Genomic DNA, 24326 nt, shown 5'->3' with positions numbered 1-24326 from the left:
ATATAGAAAAGCAAATGCTCACTCGATTATTTGCAGATTCATACATGTCCCCTTCCACTTTCCGGGCGTATGCAACTAAGTTTTCCATCCGCCGGTCTTTTAAAGCAGCAGGATCCGGAGTAGGAAATATGGCTTGAACACTAGAAAGAGAAAATTCTACCACTATTATATCATGTCAACTTCTCCTTCTCATCACCGAAATACACAATACTTTGAACTTTCTCCTCATTAGTTATTTTCTCATTTTTATATCATGTGCCTATTAAGTAAAATAAAAAGGGGTGGGCTGTACTCAAAGAGGAAGTAATACGGGCCCAAATGAAATGGTCTCGGAGGTAAACAAAAGGTTTCCCAGAGCAGAATGTAAGAAACGACACTGCAAAATTCCCCTCTGGCCCCTGTCACTCTAACATAGGACCAAAAAAATTATACCATGTTATTTGCATAAAGTTAGTGAGGAAAAGCTGACCTTTGTCATAGTGTCAAGAACCAACCGCCTTCAGACCCTTCTATTCTCCTCAATTTGTTCAGCTTAGTAAAATAAAACCTAATGGGGCACCTGGGTGGCTGAGTCAAATTAAGCATCCGACTCTTGATTTCAGATCAGGTCATGATCTCAGGGACACAGGATCGAGACCCACATCGGGCTCCATGCTCTGAGCATGGGAGCTGCTTAAGGATTCTCTCTGTCCCTCAAAAAATAAATAAATAAAACCTAATAATCACTATAAAATCTTGTAAAATAAAAAACATGAAGTGGAAGGGGCAGAGATGCATAATGATTCCACCCAATTCAAAGTCTTTTCCTTTCTAACAATTCCCTACAAAATGCTTGGCACTAGTGTTCCCGAAGATCTGACAAATGTATTTCCAGTCATTAATTTTTTTTTTTTAAAGGTCTTATTTATTTGACAGAGAGACACAGTGAGAGAGGGAACACAAGCAGAGGAAGTATGAGAGGGAGAAGTGGGCTTCCAGAGCCAGATGAGGAGCTCAATCTCAGGACCCTGGGATCATGACCTGAGCCAAAGGCAGACCCTTAATGAGTGGGCCACCCAGGTGCCCCTCCAGTCATTCATTTTATTATTTGGGTATCTCACATTCAGTTGTGCAAGATTTGGAAAAACGAAATGGCAAAGAAAGAAATTGAAGTTTAGAAGAATATTTGAGTTGATAACAAATTCATAATTAATGTCAAGCCAGATAATCAACCCCAAATAATGTACTGATTCTGATATGAGGTAATGATAGTTACACAATTTGAGTATCACAAAGTCAGTCCATTTTGTTCTTTTTTAACTCATTTTCTTAAAATCTTGGGAGTTTTCTCCTTGTTGTCAAATTCTACTAATAGGAATTTTTGAATTCCTAAATGAAACTTAAAATATACTTGGTAGGCTAATGTAAGATAAAAATAAATTTAGATAAAAGAGAAGACACATGGTTCTAAACCAGTATAAAATATGGATGGAATGAAGGAAACCCTTCTATTAAGTGGAGGAGAAATGGAAAAAAGACTGCTTTCTCAGAGAAAAAAATGCTGGACATCACTCACAGTGTAAGCTCTGTAATGAGTGAAGTCCAAACTGTACTTTTATGATATTGGGCACATTACATTATAATGCTCTCTATCCCTTCCCCTCTTTCCTCTGACAAGAAGTAACGAAGCTTCTTTAAAGAAGCTAAATGCCTGGCATTTATCAACTCCACAACAAACAGTGCAGAGATATCTCACGAACCGCTGACATGTATTTTTAGAGGTCCAGAAGACTACAGAGAGCTGCCACCATTCAACATCTTAAGAGCTTTATTAGGGATACAAGAAAACACTGTTACCACTACCATACTCAAATGCACTGAGACGTGGTTTTGCTTCTAAAATTTGAAATTTGCAAAGGCAGGGACATTAAAATAATTTTTAGCTAATATACTAAAAACCATCACTAGGTAGAATAGTATATACACTGTTAAAGCTGAAAGCCTCCTATGAATGATGGTGGAAAAGGCCGAGAAGCAGAGAACAGGAAGCAAGAAAGCTACAGGAGCAGAAGCATTAGCGGCAACAGCCAGGCTACAGAAAAATCAATAATACCCCTCTTGTGGTTAAGTGCCTGGCAGGATTGGAAGCATGTTGACATGGTAACTCTTTATAAATAAGACATGCTCAGTCTTTATGAATAAGACATACAGTTTGTGAACAAGATGATTTCGAAGATCCTGAGTAATATCTTCATGCCATTGTTTGCGAATTCCAGTACTGGATGGTTGAGCTGCTGTTGGCATAGGACCCAGGGAGGCCACACTGGCATTTTCACTCATCATTGGGCTTTAAAATAGAATTGTGATATAGTTTTAGTGAAGAAGGTAGGAGAAAGAAGATTTCATTTAGAGGGGACAATGATGAGTACAAATGGTCCAACACACTATGACAAGTCTTTAAATAAAGAAATCTGAGAGAAATAGTATGTGTTTGTACCTGTGTGAGGCAGAAGTTAACTCACAACACCTGATCCTCTGGAGGGGAGGATGAAGTCTAGATGACCTAGGTGTTATGTTGTTAAGATTAAACTGCTACTTTGACATAACTTATTCCAGGGAATCACTGGATAATGGATTAATTCTTACCTCTGGGACAGAGTAAGCTCATTTTTAAAGCAGCTGCATACTTGCAACTTCTTACTACATCCAGGGAAGGTATAGGTTATCCCAGATAATTGGTATAACTTCAAATAATATTGTAGAAAGCCAAAAGCATGGACTCAAATACAATATTTGCCGTCATTCATCAAGGATAGCTTCAAATCAAGGAAACAAAAACCAAAGAAATCTAACAAGTGCTTAAAACACAGGGCGCCCACCAAGAAAAAACTTACTTTTGAGAATTTATGGCTGAATGCAACATTGAGTCAGAGAGAAGATTCGACGTTTGAACCCCTACACCTCCATTTACTCCCATAGGACTAGCACCTAAGTCAAGACAAACAAAAAAATTTATTTTAAATACCAGTTAACAAAAAGAACAAAAGAAAGAAAAGCTATAAAAGTACTAGAATATATCACAAGAATTTTCTGTCCTTTCAAAGACCCAAAACCCAGAAGCCATAAAGACAACATTTAGAATCTTCAGTAATAAATAACCACCATAAGCAAAGAGACAAATGACAAACCAGGAAAAAAAAAATACTAGGGCTCTGTGGCAAATGCTGACAAATAGAAAATCCACACACACTCTTTGACTTGGTATTTCTATTTCTGGTATGTTGTCTTATAGGTGTACTTATACATGTATGGACAGACACTGGGTAAAATGGCGTTAAAAGCAAAAAAAATTAGAACCGAAACTGTGTAGGTAACAACTATATATGCATATAATTTCATAAGCACAACTTATGTAAGGATGTAAGGAACGTAAGTGTGATGATGATCACTGGAGAGGGGGAAACGAAAGACCGTGTTTTGGTTAAACATTTGACTACTCCTTCAAAAACTGACCTAAATAGTTCTAGGTATATATATTACCTCTTCAATTGGTAATTTTAATGAATAGCTCATTTCTTTAAAAACAAACAACTAGGGGCGCCTGGGTGGCTCAGAGGGTTAAGCCTCTGCCTTCAGCTCCGGTCATGATCCCAGGGTCCTGGGATCGAGTCCCGCATCGGGCTCTCTGCTCAGCAGGGAGCCTGCTTCCTCCTCTCTCTCTCTGCCTGCCTCTCTACCTGCTTGTGATCTCTGTCTGTCAAATAAATAAAATCTTTAAAAAACAAACAAACAAACAAACAACTAAAAGCAATATTCACACACAAATAAGATTTTCATGTGGTAAAAGCAAAAACCAAAAAACCCCTACAACTTTTACAATTCTATCAACATACCTCAAGGTATTTTAGTTAAAAACAAGGAAACAAATAAAACTTCCCACTATAATGGGAATAATTGGCTGAACCTGTAAATAACATTTAATGAAGAAAAATGCTGGTGCTTTCCTTCTCCATGCTTCCTAAATACTTGGGCAGAAATATGCTTCTGACATCAGCCCAGCTCTGAAATGTAGTTGCTGGAGGTCGTCTTTTTTTTAAGATTTTATTTATTTATTTGAAATAGAGAGAGAGATCACAAGTAGGCAGAGAGGCAGGCAGAGAGAGGGAGAAGCGGACTCCCTGCTGAGCAGAGAGCCCGATGCGGGACTCGATCCCAGGACCCTGAGATCATGACCCGAGCCGAAGGCAGAGGCTTAACCCACTGAGCCACCCAGGCGCCCTGAAGGTCGTCTTTTAAAACAGAATTGTACTATTTCGTAATTCTGTATTTGTCCGTGTAAATACTTTAAAAAAAAAATTTATTTATTTGACAGACAGAGGTCACAAGCAGGCAGAAAGTCAGGCAGAGAGAGAGGAAGGGAAGCAGACTCCCCACCAAGCAGAGAGCCCAATGCGAGGCTCAATCCCAGGACCCCGGGATCAACGTCCTGAGCTGAAGGCAGAGGGTTTAACCCACACCCACTGAGCCACCCAGGCGCCCCTAAACACTCCTTTTTAGAGTGTTTAGAGAAACTAGGTACCCATAATATTGATTTGCTTTATCAATGGCAGCAGCACGAAGGGGTACAAGAAAAAGTGATGACCCTCCACGCATTTGCTTACTGTCTTTTAATGGCACATGAAAACACAGCAAAACATTCTCTATGAATCCCCAGGTCCATTTAATACTCAGCCCTGACTCCAAGTTATAGCTCAATCATAACTTGAGAAGGAATACCCTTATATAGGTTAATATTGAAGATCCTGAGAGGAGGTTAAAAAAAACAATCCCAAGAGCGAACATTCACTTGAGAATACAAAAATAAGTCAAACAGTACTGGTACTGCCAGAGATGAAGTCAGAAGGGGGAGGAAGGAATCACAACATCTAAAAATCATTAAAGATATATTTTTGTTGGGGCACCTGGGTGGCTCAGTCAGTTAAGGGTCCAACATTTTTTTTTTTTTAAGATTTTATTTATTTTCTTAAACAGGCTCCATGCCCAGTATGGACCTAGATCACACTACCCTGAAATCATGACCTGAGCCAATATCAAGAGTCAGATGCAAGGCACTTGGGTGACTGACACAGTTGGCTAAGTGTCTGCCTTGGCTGGGGCTTGGGTTGTGATCTCCGGGTTCTGGGATTGGCCCACGTCAGGCTCTCTGCTGCTCCCCAATTCGTGTGTGCTCTCTCTCACTCTGTGTCTAAGCCCTAGGAGGAATCCCATACTAACCTTTACAGAGAAAGGGAACTCAGCAAGAACTATTAAGAATGTGGTCAAATATGGTCAAGAAGTCTTATACAAAAAAGCTGTAATTTAGGGCTCCAGAAGGGAGTCCACCTTCTGGCTACAGAATTTCTATAACTGGATGTGTACTAACAGAGATCTTGTAGTTTTTGTCTGCTTAACTGCTTCCTTACCTATCCAAACTAGAGATGTTTCAAAATAGGGGCCATGCCCCTTTCATATTATTTTTTTCCCCAGCACACGGCACATCTGAATGAATGCTGTTTCTCATTTACTTAAATGTCCCCATCAATCAAAGGTACTTGAAATTTATAACTGAGAATGCGCCAGCATTACAGCCGGTTGAGCCACAGCAAGAGAAACACCTGTAGTCCCGAGTCATTTTGGAGGATCTTAATCTGCTTAAAAGCACTAGTAAAAAGGCCTGCTTAGGTGCTTCTTCCTACCCAGGACTACAAACCTCAGGGAATGATGGTATGACATAGACCGATAAACACAAATACTACTTTTTCTCAAACTCCAATAGCCTAAACTGGCACTTGTATCCGAGAAATAGGTGACACAGAAGACATTTAGAAGAGAGCACAAAACAAAACCCAGGAGTTCTTAACGGTAATAGTTCCAGAATTTCCATAAAATAGCTGAAAGATAGCTAACCAATAATTTGAAGGTCCGTAATAAAGAGAATAGAGATACTATAAAGGCAAATAAAGAGTCCCAAGACATTTATATGCTGAAATTATTAAAACCTGACCACGTACACACCACTATACATGACATATTCATACCAAGAATGTTTAATCTGGATCTAATTACAAGGAAACAATCAGACTATTATAAATTATAGGACAATCTACAGTGATCATCAAAAGTCAATGTGTGATGAATAAAGAGAAACACATGGCACATAACAAACTGAATGTAAAACCCGAATGACTTAATGGGATTATGGACATCGGGGAGGATATGTGCTATGTTGAGTGCTGTGAAGTGTGTAAACCTGGCGGTTCACAGACCTGTACCCCTGGGGCTGAAAATACATTATATTTTTTTGTTTTTTTTTATTCGACAGAGAGAGATCACAAGTAGGCAGAGAGGCAGGCAGAGAGAGAGGAGGAAGCAGGCTCCCTGCTGAGCAGAGAGCCCGATGCGGGACTCGATCCCAGGACCCTGAGATCATGACCTGAGCCGAAGGCAGTGGCTTAACCCACTGAGCCACCCAGGCGCCCAATACATTATATGTTAATCAAAAAATAAAACATTTTAAAAATAAATAAATAATCCACCTTTTGGGGGTGCCTTGGTGGATCAAAAAACAAACTAAAAAATCCCCAAATGACTCTGGGGGACAACTGGAGAAATTAAAATAGACTGTACATTAGATGACGTTATCAACAAATGTTAGATTTTGTACACATCACAACAGCGTTGTGGTCACGGACAAGAATATCCTTTTTATTAGGAAACCTGCTGAAACAGCAGTCAAATGTCAGGACAGCTCAAGAATACTCAGAAACAAAGCAAATGTGGCAAAAATGCTGAGAACAAAGAAATCTAGGTAAAAGGTATGTATATAGTCTTTACTGGAATATTACAACTTTAAGGTAGGTTTTGAAAACTCCAAACTAAAATTTAGAAGGAAAAAAGTATACTGGGGCGTCTGGGTGGCTCAGTGAGTTAAAGCTTCTGTCTTTGGCTCAGGTCATGATCTCAGGGTTCTGGGATCGAGCCCCGCATATGGCTCCCTGCTCAGCAGAGAGCCTGCTTCCTCCCCTCTCTCTCTGCCCGCCTCTCTGCCTACTTGTGATCGCTGGCTGTCAAATAAATAGAAGGAAAAAAGTATATTCATCGCTGGCTGTCAAATAAATAGAAGGAAAAAAGTATATTCATATTAAATAATACTTTTACCTTACTTAAATCTGCAACAATTATGAATAAGTAACCTAGAGTATTTTAAACTGCTGTAAAGAAGGATACAAAAAAATTCTTTATGTCCCAAATTTCCTAACGAAGTTTTCCCCTGGATTTCTGATCATCTATCCACTCTGCCCTCTTGGCAGGGTCCCCAACAATACTTTAGGGTTAAAATAATATGGCTGAGACCTCATGGCACTAACCACTTGGGAGTCCAATAATTTTAAGTTGCTGAGTATGTGGAAATATAGTAAATTGCTTTTGTTTATAAAATGTAATAAAAACCTTACATTGTTGAGAGGACACAATATGGTTCTATTTGTGGATATAGTGTATCATATCAGGTTCAAACCTAAATAAAGTGTCCTGAAATAAAGAACATTAGTGGGGGAAAAACAAACAAACAAATAAAAAAAAAAAACAGAAGTGAAGAGTCTGGCTTAGTATTTCAAAATTATGAGACATCAAAAAGGTAAGAAAGGGGGACGCCTGGGTGGCTCAGTTGGTTGGACGACTGCCTTCGGCTCAGGTCATGATCCTGGAGTCCCGGGATCGAGTCCCGCATTGGGCTCCCAGCTCCATGGGGAGTCTGCTTCTCTCTCTGACCTTCTCCTCGTTCATGCTCTCTCTCACTGTCTCTCTCTCAAGTAAATAAATAAAATCTTAAAAAAAAAAAAAAAAAGTAAGAAAGGGGTGCTTGGGTGGCTGAATGGGTTAAAGCCTCTGCCTTCGGCTCAGGTCATGATCCCAAGGAGCCTGTTTCCTCCTCTCCCTCTGCCTGCCTCTCTGCGTACTTGTGATCTCTGCCTGTCAAATAAATAAATAAATAAAATAAAATCTTAAAAAAAAAAAAAAAAAAAAGAAAGGTAAGAAAATACAGTTAATAGTAATCTGAGTATTGAACTGTGCATTTCTTTACTCTTTCTGATAATATGGTTCTAGGCTAAGGCCAAGATACAACTCCAGAGTCATTATTTCTGATAATCAAAATCATGATATTTCTAGTAAAATCCATATAAAACTCAAAACATAGAAGCCTAAAAGGGTCACTTCAAGTACCCCAAAAAATAATTTTTAGTAATCCTTAGTTCAAACATTACTCGGAAGTATAAAGTTTTGATTAAAACTAATAAATTGCTGGGTTGCCTGGGTGACACAGTTGTTTAAGTATCCAACTCTTGGTTTCAGCTCAGGTCATGACCTCAGGATTATGAGACTGAGCCCCACAAAGGGCTCCCTCTATACTGAGTGCAGAGTCTGCGTAAGATTTCCTCTTCCTCGCCCTCTATCCCTCCCCACATTCGATTGCTCGCTCTCCTCTTCAAATGAATAAATCAATCTTTAAAACGACAACAAATAAATTGGTTAAGATTTTGGTGTGAAGTGAAAAAGAGGTCACATGTTCATAACATGCAATAAAATACTTTCTTAAAACCCTCTTAAAGACAATAGGGGGTGGGGATGCGCCTGGGAGGTTCAGTTGTTAAGCCTCCCCTTTAGCTCAGGTCATGATCCTGGGGTCCTGGGATGGAGCCCTGCATTGGGCTCCCTGCTCAGCAAGGGGCCTGCTTCTTCCTCGCCCACTCCCCATTCTGTGTTCCCTCTCTTGCTGTCTCTGTCAAATAAATATATAAAATCTTTAATAAAAAAAAAAAAGGACTGCAGAGAGGGGTGCCTGTGTGGCTCAGTTGCTTAAGCGTCGGACTCTTGATTTCCGCTAAGGTCATTATCTCAGGGTTGCAAGACTGAACTCTCCCTCACACCCAGCACGGGGCCTTCTTTAGATTCTCTCCCTCCCTCTCTCTCAAAAAAGAAAAGAAAAAGGTAAGACTGTGGAGAACATTACATGCCCTAGTCCGGGGGATTCCATTTTGAGATGCATTTCTTTTATTATCTAGGTTTTAGAGAACTCATAAAAAAGAAAATGAAAAGAGAGAGGGCACCCTTCAATATAAACACATAGGACTACTTAACCCCCCCTTTTTTAAAAAAAGATTTTATTTATTTATTTGACAGAGAGATCACAAGTAGGAAGAGCAGCAGGTGGGGGAGGGGGAGAAGGAGGCTCCCTGCTAAACAGAGAGCCCGATGCAGGCCTCTCGATCCCAGGACCCTGAGATCATGACCTGAGCGTAAGGCTTAACCCACTGAGCCACCCAGGAGCCCCAGGACTATTTACTTTTACAACTCACTTCCCCCCACCCCTTTTTAAAAAGTCTTTATTTATTTATTTATCTGAGGGAGAGAGAGACAGTGAGAACATGAGAACTCGTGGAACTGGGAGCCTGATGCGGGCCTCGATCCCAGGACTCCAGGATCATGACCTGAGCTGAAGGCAGTGGCTTAACCAACTGAGCCACCCAGGTGCCCAGGACTATTTACTTCTAAAAGAGCTTTGGCACTGGGTATGGTGCATAAACAATAAATCTTGGAACACTGAAAATATTTAAAAAATAAATAAATAAAGGGGCTTTGGTATAAAAGAAATAACACTTCATATATAAGCCTTTGCCCATCTGGCTTGGGCCTAATAGATAAAAACCATGAGGATGTAACACGCCAAAAAGAGGAGTTTGTTTTCACACCAGTTTTTAAGATGGGATTGAACACAGAAGAAGAAAGAAATGAGGTATTCTAGAAGTTTCGGCTCATGATGATTATTACTATTAATAACTGAATTAACAAGAAAGAGATGGAAACTTAATTAATCTTCAATCCTAAAATATAGACACCAAGAAAAGGGCAAAAGAAATCTCAAGAAGCTAACTTTCAAATGATTCTGAATGTCTCTGTCAAATAAATAAAATACATTAAAAAAAAAAAAAAAGAAAAGAAAAGAAAACGAGCACAAAAGGGCAGGATTAGTTAGTTCTTTACCCAGTTTCCGGTCTAGTTTTTTAAACTAGACCCTCAATAATTATTTAATAAATTAGCAATGCTCATCAAAGAATGATGTATATTTGAGTTAAAAAGCACAAAAATCAGCAAGATTACATTTTTGTAAGAGTAGTGTGCCCAACTTTGTTTCCTCAGTTAGAATTGGGCAGTAATGGGCAGAAATAAAGCTTATTACAAATATTAACAGAAGGATGACAACGGACTTCACAGGAAAAAATATGGTGGATTATACAGAACCAGAACTTTTTTGTTGTTGTTAAGATTTATTTATTTTGAGGGGAGAGACAGACCACAGCACAAGTGAGAGGGGCAGACGAACAGGGAGAAACAATCTGCACTGAGCAGAGCCTAACTATGGGGTTTGATCCAAGGACCCTGAGATCATGACCTGGGCCAAAACGAAAAGTCGGATGCTGAACTGACTGTGCCACCCAGACGCCCCCAGACAGTTTTCTACTCACAGAAGATCTCATCACCAAGGACAATTTTCGAATAAAGAGGCAAAGTATTAAAAGTCACTGACTCACCAGTGGATTTACTTACTTAACTATTTAAACAAAATGGCTTAAATGTTAACTGCGTAACAGCAAAGGGATACAATCTAAATGCAAACCTCCTTCACTTCACTACACACAGAGGGGAACAATTTGCCCCAAATTAGGTACTAGAACACTGCTCACTTTTCCCCTTCCTTCTCAGTCGTATCATAGGAGAAGTTAAGTAAACACATACATTCAATAAGCTATTTCAAAAGGCACACCACTTCAGTGAGAATATGGGCCTCTGTATTAATAATAACCACATTCAGGCGCCTGGGTGGCTCAGTCAGTTAAGCGACTGCCTTCAGCTCAGGGTCCTGGGATCCAGCCCCACATCAGGCTCCCTGCTCAGTGGTGAGCCTGCTTCTCCTTCTCCCTCTGCCAATCCCTCTGCCTACTTAGGCTTTCTTTCTCTGTGTCAAATAAATAAAATCTTAAAAACAAAACAAAAAAAACCCCAAAACTAACCACACTCATTTCTATATATTTTAAACCAAAATACAACAATTTCCTTTTCTTTTTTTTAAGATTTTTTTTTTTTTTTTTTTTAAAGAAAGTAAAAGAAGATATTGAGAGAGAACTCTCGCAGGGAGGAGAGGTAGAAGCAGGCTCCCCGTTGAGCAGGGAGCATGACGCATGCCTTGATCCAAGACCCTGGGATCATGACCTGAGCCAACAGCAGATACTTAACCAACTGAGCCACCCAGGTGCCCCCATAACAATTTGTGTGGTTTAAGATGGGGAGGGGGAGGAAATCTAAATGTCCATGTGTGAAAGATTATTCTGTACAATGAATTACTCTTCAACCATTAAAAAGGATACAGTGGGTAAAGATGTCCTAACTGCATTAAAGAAATAGTTATAGAATAACACACAAGATCCCAGTTCTAGAAATCCAAGTTCACATATGCTTGTATGGATTGAGGAGGATATAAATCACTAGCAGTTGCCTCAGGTATACTGACCACAATGAGGCTTTTATACTACAATCTTTAAAAAAATTACTTTAAGAACTAATCATGGGGGGCGCCTGGGTGGTTCAGTCAGTTATGTGTCTGCCTTCAGCTTAGGTCATGATTCCAGGGTTCTGGGAGCTAGCCCCGCATCAGGCTCCCTACTCAGTGGGGAGAGTCTGCTTCTCCCTCTCCCTCCACCCTCTGTTCCCCCTGGCTTGTGCTCTGTCAAGTAAATAAATAAAAACTTAAAAATAAAAATACCTTAAACAATTAGTCACGTAACAAAAAAAATTAAGAGTGGGAAGACAAAGACACACACACATAAACTAAACCTAAGTAGGTAATTCTGCATTTTGCATGGCATTTACATATAACCAACATCACACCTGTCACAAGGGAGGACACAAACTTACTCATGTTGCTCATGGGCCGCATGCCTTGGGGTGACTGCCCGGACTGCTGATTCTGCTGGTTCTTTGCTTGCACCTGGGGCTGTGTCGGCATCTGATTTACTTGATAGGGCAGCCCAAGAGCTGCATAGGCCCTTTCTATAGAACTGGGATCAATCTGACTAACAGTGCTTAGGCTGGGGGTAGACTGCTGACCCACCCCAAGAGAGCTAGTATTTCCAAGTCCAACTGGTGCTCCAGTCAGAATTGCTAGAGAAGACAAAGAAAATGGGATTATAATGTTAAAGATGTAAGAAAAACAGACCAACCCATCATGAATTTAAAAGACATAAAATTATTTTTATGTGATTATGAAACATCTCAGTACATGCCTCTTGTTTTTCATTATTTCCCTGAAAAAAATGTCCAGATGTAGAACTGAATGGTCAAAAGAGGGTCACTGGCATGAAAGACTTTCAATCCAGAATACTCAAAAGCCTCCCTATAGGCTGTATCAGTGTTCCCACCAACAGTGTATCCATGACTCAGAGCCACACAAATACCAACACCAGGGAGCATCATTTCTTCTAATGTGATATGAGAGAAACAGCACCTTATTTCATTTTTTAATAGTGAACTTTCTGGTATGTCCTCCCTCTATTAAATAATTATTATTATTTCCTTATCCCAATATTCTCCTGGGTTACTTATGACGTCATTAATTTATGGTACTTAATTCCTTCTTCACATGCTGTACACATATTTCTAAATTTGTCTTTTCAGCCCTAAATCCTTAATGTTTTGTTTCTAGAGAGGAGGTATGGTAGTTGCACTTAAATCTTTCTCCTTTTGTCTTTCTCTAAGAAAAGCTCATCATCCCAAGCTTATAAAAATAATCTCAAACTTTTTTCCTTTTTCTTTAAATTTCAAACTGTCTAGGTATTTAGACAAGTATAAAAGAGTAATTTACCCAATGTCATTTCTTTCAAGTTTTCATAAATGTAAAAATGAAGCATAAATTCACTGTTTTTATACAGAACGACTATTAACAGTTTCTGGATCTTTAGGTAATAGAAGACTAATTCTAATCTCATTAATATGAAATTAACAGTAGTGGAAACAACCTAGCACAGGAATGTCACATAATCAAAAAGTACTCTAAATCCCACCAAAGTGCACTGGTAAGAATCTAAGAATGTTCTTAGTACAAAAGCTTCTCAAAAGATTTAATCACTTACACTGTTGATTTCTCTTATCTCCAGCGTTTTTAAGGGGGAGACACACAGGACAATCATGTCTCGTACAATTCTTCCAGTGTGAAATGATTTGTCGAGAAGATGCACAGTGTGCCACTAAAAAGAACAAGAATAATTTTTTCAAATGCAGTTTATAGTTTTTTTTTTTACATTAATTATCAGCAAACTTATTGATAGCACTTACCAAGTGCTAAAATGTTAACTCATTTCATCTTCCTAATATTTCTATAGGGTACTATAACCACTCACATTTTACAGTTGAGAAAACAGGCAAAACCTGGTTAACCAATTCGCATAAAGTCAGAATACTCAAAGTGGGATTCAAACTTAAGCAACCCGGCTCCAGAGCCCATATTTTTTACCAAGATGTGCAATCTACTTTACTCTATAAAAACAGATTTCTAATGACTCCACAAATATATAAAATATACTAAGTTGGGTAACATTGTTTTAGTATTTGCCTGACTGCAAATCCTCAATAATATTTAAAGTATATTATGCTAGGGCAAATCAAAGTCAGTAAGGATCACCACAAAAGGGATATCCTTCAAAATTTCTACCACAACCCTAGATACTGACAAAATAATACTGAATTTTATTATATCCTAATATGGAGTAAGACATTAACTGTAAAGGAGTTTCAAAATAGAGATCACATTTTCTCTCTTCTCTTGGACTCTGAAGGTCAGTTGCTGAGCACAGAAACCCTTTGAGCCCACTCACCTTGGCAGGACTTGCCTGACTGGCAGTGTGTCATGTGGTTTAGGACGTTCTTCATTGTGCGACAGTGGGGAAGGTTGCACTGCCTCACCTCCCCATTAGCCTGCTCCCTGCGCTGGCACTTGTGAGCGTGCAAAAGGAGAACCAGCTGCTGCTGGATGAGCTTGCGCTTCTCTGGGTCAGCTGTGTGAGCTCCAGAACCCATCCCTTGGGCTACTGGAGTCACAAGGCCTGGTTGCTGGACCTGTGGGGCCTGCTGTTGACCCTAAGGGATAAAACAACAAAGATACATTTAACATAGGTGTCACAGTGTGCTCTTTAATAAATACAGACCTAGACATTTTCAATTAAAACCTTTAAGGACAGTCTACCATGTGCCACAGGAGATTCCAAGGTAAAATAAAACAATGGTTCCTACCATCAAGAAGCTCAGTAAGAAAACAAAGCTACATTACCAAGTAATACAGTCATAGTATATATAGGATATAAAGCAAAAGTAAAGAGAACAGCAGGATAAGCTGAGGTGGAAGAGGAAAAGGCAAGGAGTCTATAGTGAAGAGAATGTCCAACTCAGGTTCTGAAACACAGTAACAATGAAGAACTCCTCGGGAGACCTAGCAAGATCCTTTTAGGTGGGTGAAAAATTAGTTTTTGTAATTATCGAAGAAAGCCCCTTTTCTTCCCCAGTGAAAAAAGTAAACATTTCTGGGGACAGAGATGCCTTGTTTTATTCATTTTTATTATCTCTAGTAATTTAAGTATTTGAAATACACGCAATTCAGTGACTATATAACACAAATAAAAAAATTAAAAATCTGAAAGAGAAGTAGCATTTCTACAGGACAATTTTTTTCCAAAGGTGAACATGGACTACTTAACAAATTTACACCTAGAAATCGTTTTACTTTGGCAAAATAGCAAGCAGCAGCTCTTTCTGCCCATGGGTCCCATGCCCATGCTTTAGTAAAATCCCTCCTGGCACCAAAAAAAGAAATAAAAATAGCAATGTTAGCAGCTTTGGAGATTTCCCGAAACAAAAATCACGGTTTAAAACAATGTGTAACTTTGAGGGTGAGGGAGGTTACTTTCGTATGGTACTCAGATACAAATCAGTAGATACAGTCATTGAGAGTCCGAATGCTTCGCCAGAGTCCTTCCCAAGAGGAGAAAGGTTCTACTTTGCAATTCCACAGAAATGCTCACAAGCAGAAGATAATCAATAGAACAGGCCACAAAATTTTCATTGTAGCAGCCCCACTTGCTCCCATTTGGCCAAGCACTCTGACTGAACAATACTGTAAGAAACAAAAACCCACGGGAAATGGAAGGAAGGAACAAGCTAGATCACAGTGTCCATCCATTAACTCCTAGTGTGTATACAGACAGCATGAAAGTTTAACACAGTACTTCTGTCAAAATGCTACTTTAAAGACAAATCTTTGATAGATTACTACCCACCATGTTGGGCATTCCTCCACCAGGAACTGCCTTTTTGTCCATGGCAAATGGAGATAAGTTATTTGGTAGTACAGACTTCGTCTGAATCTGGAGACCAAGGCCACTGGCTCCAATCTGCTGTCCAGAATTCTGAGTGTATGGTGAACCGTAAGGATTAGGGTTGTTCATCATTCCCATCTAAGAATAAATAAAAACAGACAAGAAATTAAATCTTATTCCCTGCATTAACAGAACATGACCATTCCTTTTCCACTTCCTAATTTATAGAGACAATTTTAAAAGTAGTCCTCTGCTGTTATAAACAGACTAGAGAAGTATGTTCATGGAAATACTCATATTTTTAAGATCAAGATTTATAGGGGAATCTAGATGGCTCAGTTGGTTAAGCATCTGCCTTCGGCTCAGATCATGATCCTGGGGTCCTGGGATTGTGCTCCAAGTTGGGCTCCCTGCTTGTTGGGGAGTCTGCTTCTTCTTCTGCCCCTCCCCCCACTTGTGCGCTCTTCTCTCTAGTCCTCTCACTTGCTTTCTATCGCAAATACATAAATAAAAACTTTTTATAAAGAAATTATTTAAAAAGATTAAGATTTAGGGGCTTCAGGGGAGCCTGGGTGGCTTAGTGGGTTAAGCCTCTGTCTTCAGCCCAGGTCATGATCTCACGGTCCTGGGATGGAGCCCTGCATCAGGCTCTCCGCTCAGTGGGGAGCCTGCTTTCCCCCTTCTGTCTGCCTCTCTGCCTACTTGTGATTTCTCTGTCAAAATAAATAAATAAAACCTTAAAAAAAATATTTAGGGGCTTCAGCTCAGGTAGAATAAGTCTACAGAGCTATTTTCTGTAAATATTTGATAAATGTGTTTTAGAAAACTTATAAGCATCTTCATTAAGCTGTATCTAAAAATCAAGGGTTTGTCATTCACCTTCACTTGAATGAAGTAGATGCATTTTTGTTTAATGTACAAAATATGGCTTAATAAATTAAATTCAACTCAATAAATGACCTAATCTCTATGTTAGAGAGTATGACATGTCAAGAGCATCTGAATGCTTACTCTAGCATTTTGTTCATATAAAAGGTAGAAAACATAATTTAGGGGATATGTCCTTTTTTCATTTAGGGATACAGTGGCACAGCGATTTTAAAACTTTTGATATCTGGGGCTCCTGGGTGGCTCAGTGGGTTAAAGCCTCTGCCTTCGGCTCAGGTCATGATCTCAGCGTCCTGGGATCGAGTCCCGCATAGGGCTCTCTGCTCAGCGGGGATCCTGCTTCCTCCTCTCTCTCTGCCTGCCTCTCTGACTACTTGTGATCTGTCAAATAAATAAAAATAAAATCTTTTAAAAAAAATAAAAAAATAAAATAAAACAACTTTTGATATCTGAATCCCTTAGACAGAACATGCAAACTTCAGAGTCCACATCATTCCCTGCAGTCTCAAACCTACCTGCTTTATTAAATTACCTGCTTGGCTCCTAAAGTAAATCTGAGTTTCTCTGTAACCCCTATATACTTAAAAAAGTAAATTTTTGTCTGTACTTAGGACAGGCAATCTGGAGCGATCATACTGGATAGTTATAAACTTAATGAACAGAGTATTAATTATTCAGAAGCCAAATGTTTTACTGATAGCAATGATGCAACTTACAATCCTGTTCTTCCATAGAAGAATCCACCAGAAGTCAACCACCACCTATTAAAAACATACTGCAAAGCTCTCAGCATAGAAACTAAGGAGACTAGTACTACTACCCAATTAAAAGGAGTCATACTAGATTTCTAGTCTACTCAGACAGATCCAGGTCTACCAGAGGGGCCTTCAAATTCTATCTCCAAACACATACACGAACCCTAAACTGTTCCCTGTCCGCTGTCAGTGTCTTAATTCAAGCCCCTCATCACAGCTTGTGCAGGCTGTGTCCAACAGGTTTTCTTGCCTTCTGTCTATTCTATTTTTTACCCTACCCAGAGCCTTCATGATGTTCACGAAGCCTGACTATCTATCCATGGTATCCTTCTGTAGCCTGTACCCATTAACTTGCAAATCTGAAGAGCAACTTTCTTCTTAAATCTCTATCATCTGCCTTAAAGACTTCCCTTTTCCCTATAACTAAGCAGTGGCACACCCTCCCTTCCTGTCTGATTTCTGAACGATAACCTGTAAAGAAAGAAGATACTAAGTCCACCAAGAAGCAGTCCAATTTTCATTTTTTGTTGCTTACTTAGTGGTACAACCATCAACTAAGGAGCAGCTACAGATTCTTCTGGAACTCTAAGATACATTTCAGAAGTTACCATGTCTGTGAAGCATCTATTGTTCCAGACCACTGAAGCGCTTTTTCTGCCCTAAAAAATGTTTGTGCAGGGGCGCCCGGGTGGCTCAGTTGGTTAAGCGGCTGCCTTCAGCTCAGGTCATGATTCCAGGGTCCTGGGATCCAGCCCTGCATCAGGCTCTCAGCAGAGAGCCTGCTTCTCTCTCTCCCCCTCTCTCCCTGCCACTCTGCTTACTTGTGCTCTCTCTCTAGCTGTCAAATAAACAAATAAAATATAAAAAAAAAAAAATGTTTGTGCATTTATACTACAACAGAGGTGAAAAAATAAAATGTATGCCTCTTCTATTCCCCCCGGACCATGCACATTAAGAGAAAGAACCTTAGTTCATTTATCTTTGTAGCCCCACTGCCCTTATCCTGCTCAACAAAAGAACTTGTTGACTCAGGAAAACAGAAATATAAGAGTCACAAAATAAACTCATAAACTTCAGTGAATAAAACTGTTCTTTAAATTATACGCAGTACTGGGGCGCCTGGGTGGCTCAGTGGGTTAAAGCCGCAGCCTTCAGCTCAGGTCATGATCCCAGGATCCTGGGATGGAGCCCCGTGTTGGGCTCTCTGCTCAGCAGGGAGCCTGCTTCCCTTCCTCTCTCTCTCTGCCTGCCTCTCTGCCTACTTGTGATTTCCGTCTGTCAAATAAAATCTTTAAAATAATAATAATAATAATAATAATAATAATAATAAATTATATGCAGTATCTATACAGAGGATTTATAGAAATATGACATCTTCAAAGGTTTGCCTGTAATGAAAAACTAAAGAACTGTGACAGTTTCCAGATGAGATCAGAAGACTAGGAGTTCAGTAACTCGGGGAATAAGCCTGAGGGAAGTGGCAAGGTTTGGAGAGATCATACAAGAATGGGGCAGTCTTGGGACGCCTGGGTGGCTCAGTTGGTTGGATGACTGCCTTCGGCTCAGGTCATGATCCCGGAGTCCCGGGATCGAGTCCCACATCAGGCTCCCAGCTTCATGGGGAGTCTGCTTCGCTCTCTGACCTTCTCCTCGCTCATGCTCTCTCTCACTGTCTCTCTCTCAAATAAATAAATAAAATCTTAAAAAAAAAAAAAAAGAATGAGGCAATCTGAATGGGGAGCATCCAGAGTAAAAAACTTACTGCTTCAGTCTCCAATAACTGGAATTTCCTAAATGAATCTGGCCTACAGAAACAGGCTTAAACACAAGTCAAATTTCTGCTGGTAGTTTCAAGCGTGGCTGCAGTGCTGGTCCTCCACATGCTTTTAAAGTACTATTATTTATATGAATATATAGGTCCAATAATACATGAGCTTACATCTGGGGGAGTTACATTTCAGTTGACTATGTTTCCTATCAGCATGGAAACTCATGACAGACATAAAATGAATGCTATTCTGACACAGAATCTGCAGGACAGACCATAAAAGGCCAGCAGACAATAAATTAAGTTTTTAGGAGTCCTTATTTATGAAAATAAAACACAGTGATTTGTAAGCTACCTTGATGTCTCTTAATAAGCATAATATCTCTACTCAAATATACCACAGTAGAATCTGGTGGTTCACATTGTTCACACAGGCACTGCCTTATCTGACTCCAACTGGGTTTCAACCAGTTCCTGACGTTTGCTTTCCCAGTTACAATGCATTACCTAGAAACTCCAGGGTGGACTACTGGTCTCACATATACAGACTGCAATGACTGCTGATCAGTGGCAGTAATGCATTCCTAACACTTCTCATCACTTTGACCCACGAAGACTCTCAGACTTCTGGCTTTTCTGGTTTTCCTCAGGGTTCTGGGGCCAGTGTTTGACAAAATACAACCAATCTCCCCATCTCCACATCCCTATCCTTCCAATATCACCAGCCTCCAGGACTTCCCCACCAAATATAACAGGAAGGGAATATACTGTACTTAATTTCCACTACACTGTAGTTCATTATTTGATCGTTTCCCTTCTCTGTATCTCAAGTGATCCTTGACGTCCAACTACCCACCACCCACCTGCACCCCAAGGATAAAGAGAACCACCTAAATGGAAAAGGCAGAGAGGACCAGGAAGCCACAACAGTTCTAGTCAACAAAAACAAAAAACACCTCAGGGAGAATATTTTCTTTCTTTCTTCCTTTCTTTTTTAAAATCTGACTCTACAGGGGCGTCTGGGTGGCTCAGTTGTTTAAGCGTCTGCCTTCGGCTCAGATCATGATCCCAGAGTCCTGGGAGCGAGCCCTGGCGGGGGAGGGTGTGTGGGCAATGGGCCCTGCTCAGTGGGGGAGCCTCCTTCTCGCTCTGCCCCCCCTTCTCTATCAAATAAATAAATCCTTAAAAAAATCTGTCTCTACAGGTTTTTTCTAAGTTTTCAATATATTAAAAGAAGAAACTTATGGAGCACAGGAATCCAGAAAACACCTGACAGGGGTTATCATTAGCAAATACATAGAAAAAATAAAAGTAGTACCTCAAATATAAAGAAAATAATTGTTTGGGAATATTTAGCACAGTGGGAAAAAAAAATCCCTTAGTAAGATTTGAAGATACCACAGTAACTCAAAACAATACCCTGTGTGTGACTCCAAGATTCATCAAATAATAAAAACAAAATTAACTATAATCAGACATTTCCTACTACCTATCAGATTTAATAAATATCAACGTTATATATCTGAATCCAAGTTAGATGCCAGATACTACTTAGTAACTGAGGGTACAATGATAAACAAGAAGGACTAGGGATCTCTTAGAACCTACAGCAAATCTTAAACATTACTTTTCAGAATCATTCCCCTTACTCCTATACCAATGCCTTAGTTTAGCAGGCCTCATCACCCATTGAGACTATCCCTCAAACTGTTATTACAAACCTAAAACCACATCCATCTAGATGGTAAATTTGGGTATAAGACCCTCTTCTTTCAAATCTGTCAGATTACAGAATTTAAGATTAGTCTTTCTCTCAAAATGGATTCTTCCTCCTTAAACTTAATACCCACCATCCCAAGTGGTCCTTCCTACCTGCTTCACTCCTGGCTGATTCAAGTTCTAAAACAGATCAATCACTGCTCTTATACTTCAAAATTTTATAGGCTAAATACTCTTTAACATCCTATGGCAAAGATGATCACTAACTAATGTTAATTTTAAGAGAAGCACTCCAAAAATGACATTACTGTTCCTACCACCTCAAAAAAATTGTAAAAAGGGAAAAGGAAAGAAGGAAAATGGGAATTATTCCTAAAGCCAATATTCATTTGAATCAAGTTCAGACTTTATTTTATTATTTATTAGATTTTATTTATTTGACAGACAGAGATCACAAGTAGGCAGAGAGCCAGGCAGAAAGAGAGGAAGTTCCCCACTGATCAGATCACAGAGAAGCAGGCTCCCCACTGATCAGAGAGCCCGACCTGGGGCTGAATCCCAGGACCCTGGGATCATGACCTGAGCTGAAGGCAGAGGCTTTAGCCCACTGAGCCACCCAGGCACCCCCAGACTTTTTTTTAAATATCAATTTCATCAGTCACAATTCATACAAAATTTGGAAACCAATCTATACAGATGCCAAATAACACAATTCTTCACAGCATGTGAGGTAACCAGAGACAGAGGAAAGGAAGGTTAGGATCTGCCATCCCCCAGATCCAGGACTACAAAATAAGAAGTAAAAAGTAATACATAAAAATGCTCTAAGATGAGGTGACTGGCAGCGACTGGTGGCTCAGTCAGTTAAGCATAACCTTTGGCTGAGCTCATGATCCTGGGGTCCTGGGATGGAGTCCAGCTTCGCCCTCCCTGATCAGTGGGGGAGTCCGCTTCTCCTTCCTCCTCTGCCCCTTCCCATGGCTTGTACTGTCTAAAATAAATTTTAAAAATCTTTTTAAAAAGAAAAAAGAGGGGCACCTGGGTGGCTCAGTGGGTTAAAGCTCTGCCTTCAGCTTGGGTTGTGATCTCAGGGTCCTGGGATCGAGGCCCGCATTGGGCTCTCTGCTTGGTGGGGAGCCTGCTTCCCCCTCTCTCTCTTGCCTGCCTCTCTGCCTACTTATGAACTGTCTGTCAAATAAATAAATAAAATCTTTAAAAAAAAAATCGTATAAAAAAAAAGAGATAGGGTGCCTGGTTGGCTCAGGTTGATTAAAGAGTGTGACTCTTGGTTTTGGCTCACGATCTTGCAACTCATGGGACTGAGCCCCACATCCGGCTCTGTGCTCAGTGTGGAGTCCTCTTGGGATTCCTCCCTCCCCCTCACCACCTCCTCTCACTCCCTCAAATAAATAAATAAATAAAATCTTAAAAACAAAACAAAAGGATGTTCCAAGGCTTTGTCTGTGGATGGCCCAGCAATCATGAAAACTGAATTATAGAAAACAGGCAGGGTTCCTGCTCTTACAGGATCTAGCAGATCTAGCAATGATCACCCCTATATAAGGTTACAAGTAAGTGAGGAGGTGACTGCTGCTGCAAGAAACATAAAGGCAACTCTATGTTTTTACCTGTGTAAGTTTTATTAATACATGGATCATAACAACAGAATGACATTATACAGTGATCAACAACAGGCACTTTTAATTCAAAAAGACAAAAGTTGGGGCGCCTGGTTGGCTCAGTGTGTTAAGCCGCTTTCGGCTCAGGTCATGATCTCAGGGTCCTGGGATCGAGTCCCGCATTGGGCTCTCTGCTCAGCAGGGAGCCTGCTTCCCTTCCTCTCTCTCTGCCTACTTGAGATCTCTGTCAAATAAATAAATAAAATCTTAAAAAAAAAAAAACAACAACAACAAACAACAAACAAAAATTCTCTGTAATACCCATTTCCTGACTGGTCCCTCACCTGTGTAACATAAAACCATAGGGCTGCTGTTAGAATTAATGTCCTTAGCATATTAATTCAGCAGCTCCTTAACTGTTGGAGCTAATGCTAATTTAGATACAACTATACTGTCTGCTGTTATTTAATAAAATTCTGGATCTTGTCTCTTTTTAATCATAACAAGCCCCATAACATGGGTTGCTTGGGTGGTTCAGTGGGTTAAGCCTCCGCCTCCAGCTCAGGTCATGATCTCATGATCCCAGGGTCCTGGGATCGAGCCCCACATTGGGCTCTTTGCTTAGCAGGGAGCCTGCTTCTGCCTCTCTGCCTACTTGTGATCTCACTGTATCAAATAAAATAAAATCTTAAAAAAAAAAAAAGTTAAAAAAATCATAACAAGCTCTTTAACAGAACAGATACTCTTCTTTTTTTTAAGATTTTATTTAAGAGAGAGGGAGAAAAAGCATGCACACAAGCAGGAGGAGGGACAGAAGGAGAGGGAAAAGCAGACTCCCCCCTGAGCAGGGAGCCCCAGTGTGGGACTTGATCCCAGGACCCCAAGATCACGACCTGAGCCAAAGGCAGATGCTTAACTGACTGAGCCACCCAGGAACCCCTAGAATTTTTTTTTGTATTTTCTAAGAGGGGGGTATCCAGAATATTAATGAACACTGCCTGAATAAAAAGTCCTTAGTTCCGGGGCGCTTGGGTGGCTCAGTTGGTTAAGCGACTGCCTTCGGCTCAGGTCATGATCCTGGAGTCCTGGGATCAAGTCCCTCATCAGACTCCCTGCTCAGCAAGGAGTCTGCTTCTCCCGCTGATCTCTCTCCTCTCGTGCTTGCTCTCTCTCTCAAATAAATAAATAAAATCATTAAAAAAAAAAGTCCTTAGTTCCAAAGAAAGTTAATCTTCACCAAATTTATAGAATATTAATCCACTGAAGTCTCTACTAGTGGGCATCCCCATATCCTCCAGCCAACAGCTGTTCATGTGGTATATTGTTTCATCTCCTGTTATAGCCAAGAGCTATGCCTCTAGAAGATTACAGCTTAACTTAGGTGATCTAGATTCGATTTCTCCCTCTCCCCATAAAAATGTTTGAACAACTTCACAAAAATGGAACTACAATAATACTAAGCACATGCTCCCACTACTATTACTACTCTACAGGTAAGTCCTTAAAATATACCACTCACAAAGGGCTTACTTCTATTAATTATTTAGTTCCCCAATAATTCCACCAGGTAGGTTACCCACTCTTACTACTTCCATCCTACAGATGGGAAATCTGAGGTAGAGCAAGCAAGTTGCCCAAGTTACTATAGCTACATGTGAATAACTAAGTTCATTGTTAACCTGGGCAGTAAAACTCCACCGTCCACCATCATTAACTATGATGATTAATTTCATCTCTTTCTTCATACATAAAAAGGCAGCTATTAGGGAAAGGATTTTCAAAAATGTTTATTTCTTTTGTCACCAGCATTTTTAAAGAGGTAGATTATGTCTTGTGACGTTACTGGAGAGTGAAAGAATTTCACCAAGAAGCGTGGCAATATGCAGCTGAAGAGGAAATGACTGTGCTAACAGCCCAGAAACTAACCCAGGTACCAGGACTCAAAATCGGCACTCTTCTGCTGTTCATGGCACTTCCAGAACTAATCAGTCAGAAATAACTTTAAGACATAAAACCCTGTCTTCATCTTATGCTAACTCTAAAATCAAACACTAGCTTAAAGGGGGATATGACCCAAGTTTTTCCCCATAAACCACTGTTAGGCTTTGGAAGAACGCTGTTTAAGCAGTAATGTCACAAC

The 24326-nt window shown here is 40.0% G+C and overlaps 1 protein-coding gene across 1 annotated transcript in view; it reads right to left on the bottom strand.

The window, feature by feature from the left end:
• EP300 (E1A binding protein p300) overlaps positions 1-24326 on the bottom strand; it is an 82775-nt gene that overhangs the window by 34099 nt on the left and 24350 nt on the right. The window contains exons 3-9 of the mRNA XM_059187082.1: positions 15399-15575; positions 13944-14205; positions 13203-13316; positions 11989-12234; positions 2874-2967; positions 2189-2326; positions 23-140 (exon numbers count right to left, since the gene is read on the bottom strand). Of these exons, the coding sequence (XP_059043065.1) occupies positions 23-140; positions 2189-2326; positions 2874-2967; positions 11989-12234; positions 13203-13316; positions 13944-14205; positions 15399-15575 (1149 nt within the window). The remainder of the gene's footprint in view (positions 1-22; positions 141-2188; positions 2327-2873; positions 2968-11988; positions 12235-13202; positions 13317-13943; positions 14206-15398; positions 15576-24326) is intronic.

This window comes from Mustela lutreola, chromosome 8, assembly GCF_030435805.1.
Source record: "Mustela lutreola isolate mMusLut2 chromosome 8, mMusLut2.pri, whole genome shotgun sequence".
NCBI lineage: Eukaryota > Metazoa > Chordata > Mammalia > Carnivora > Mustelidae > Mustela > Mustela lutreola.
The sequence above is the reverse complement of the archived record's forward strand: the minus strand, read 5'-3'. Positions and strand labels throughout refer to the sequence as shown.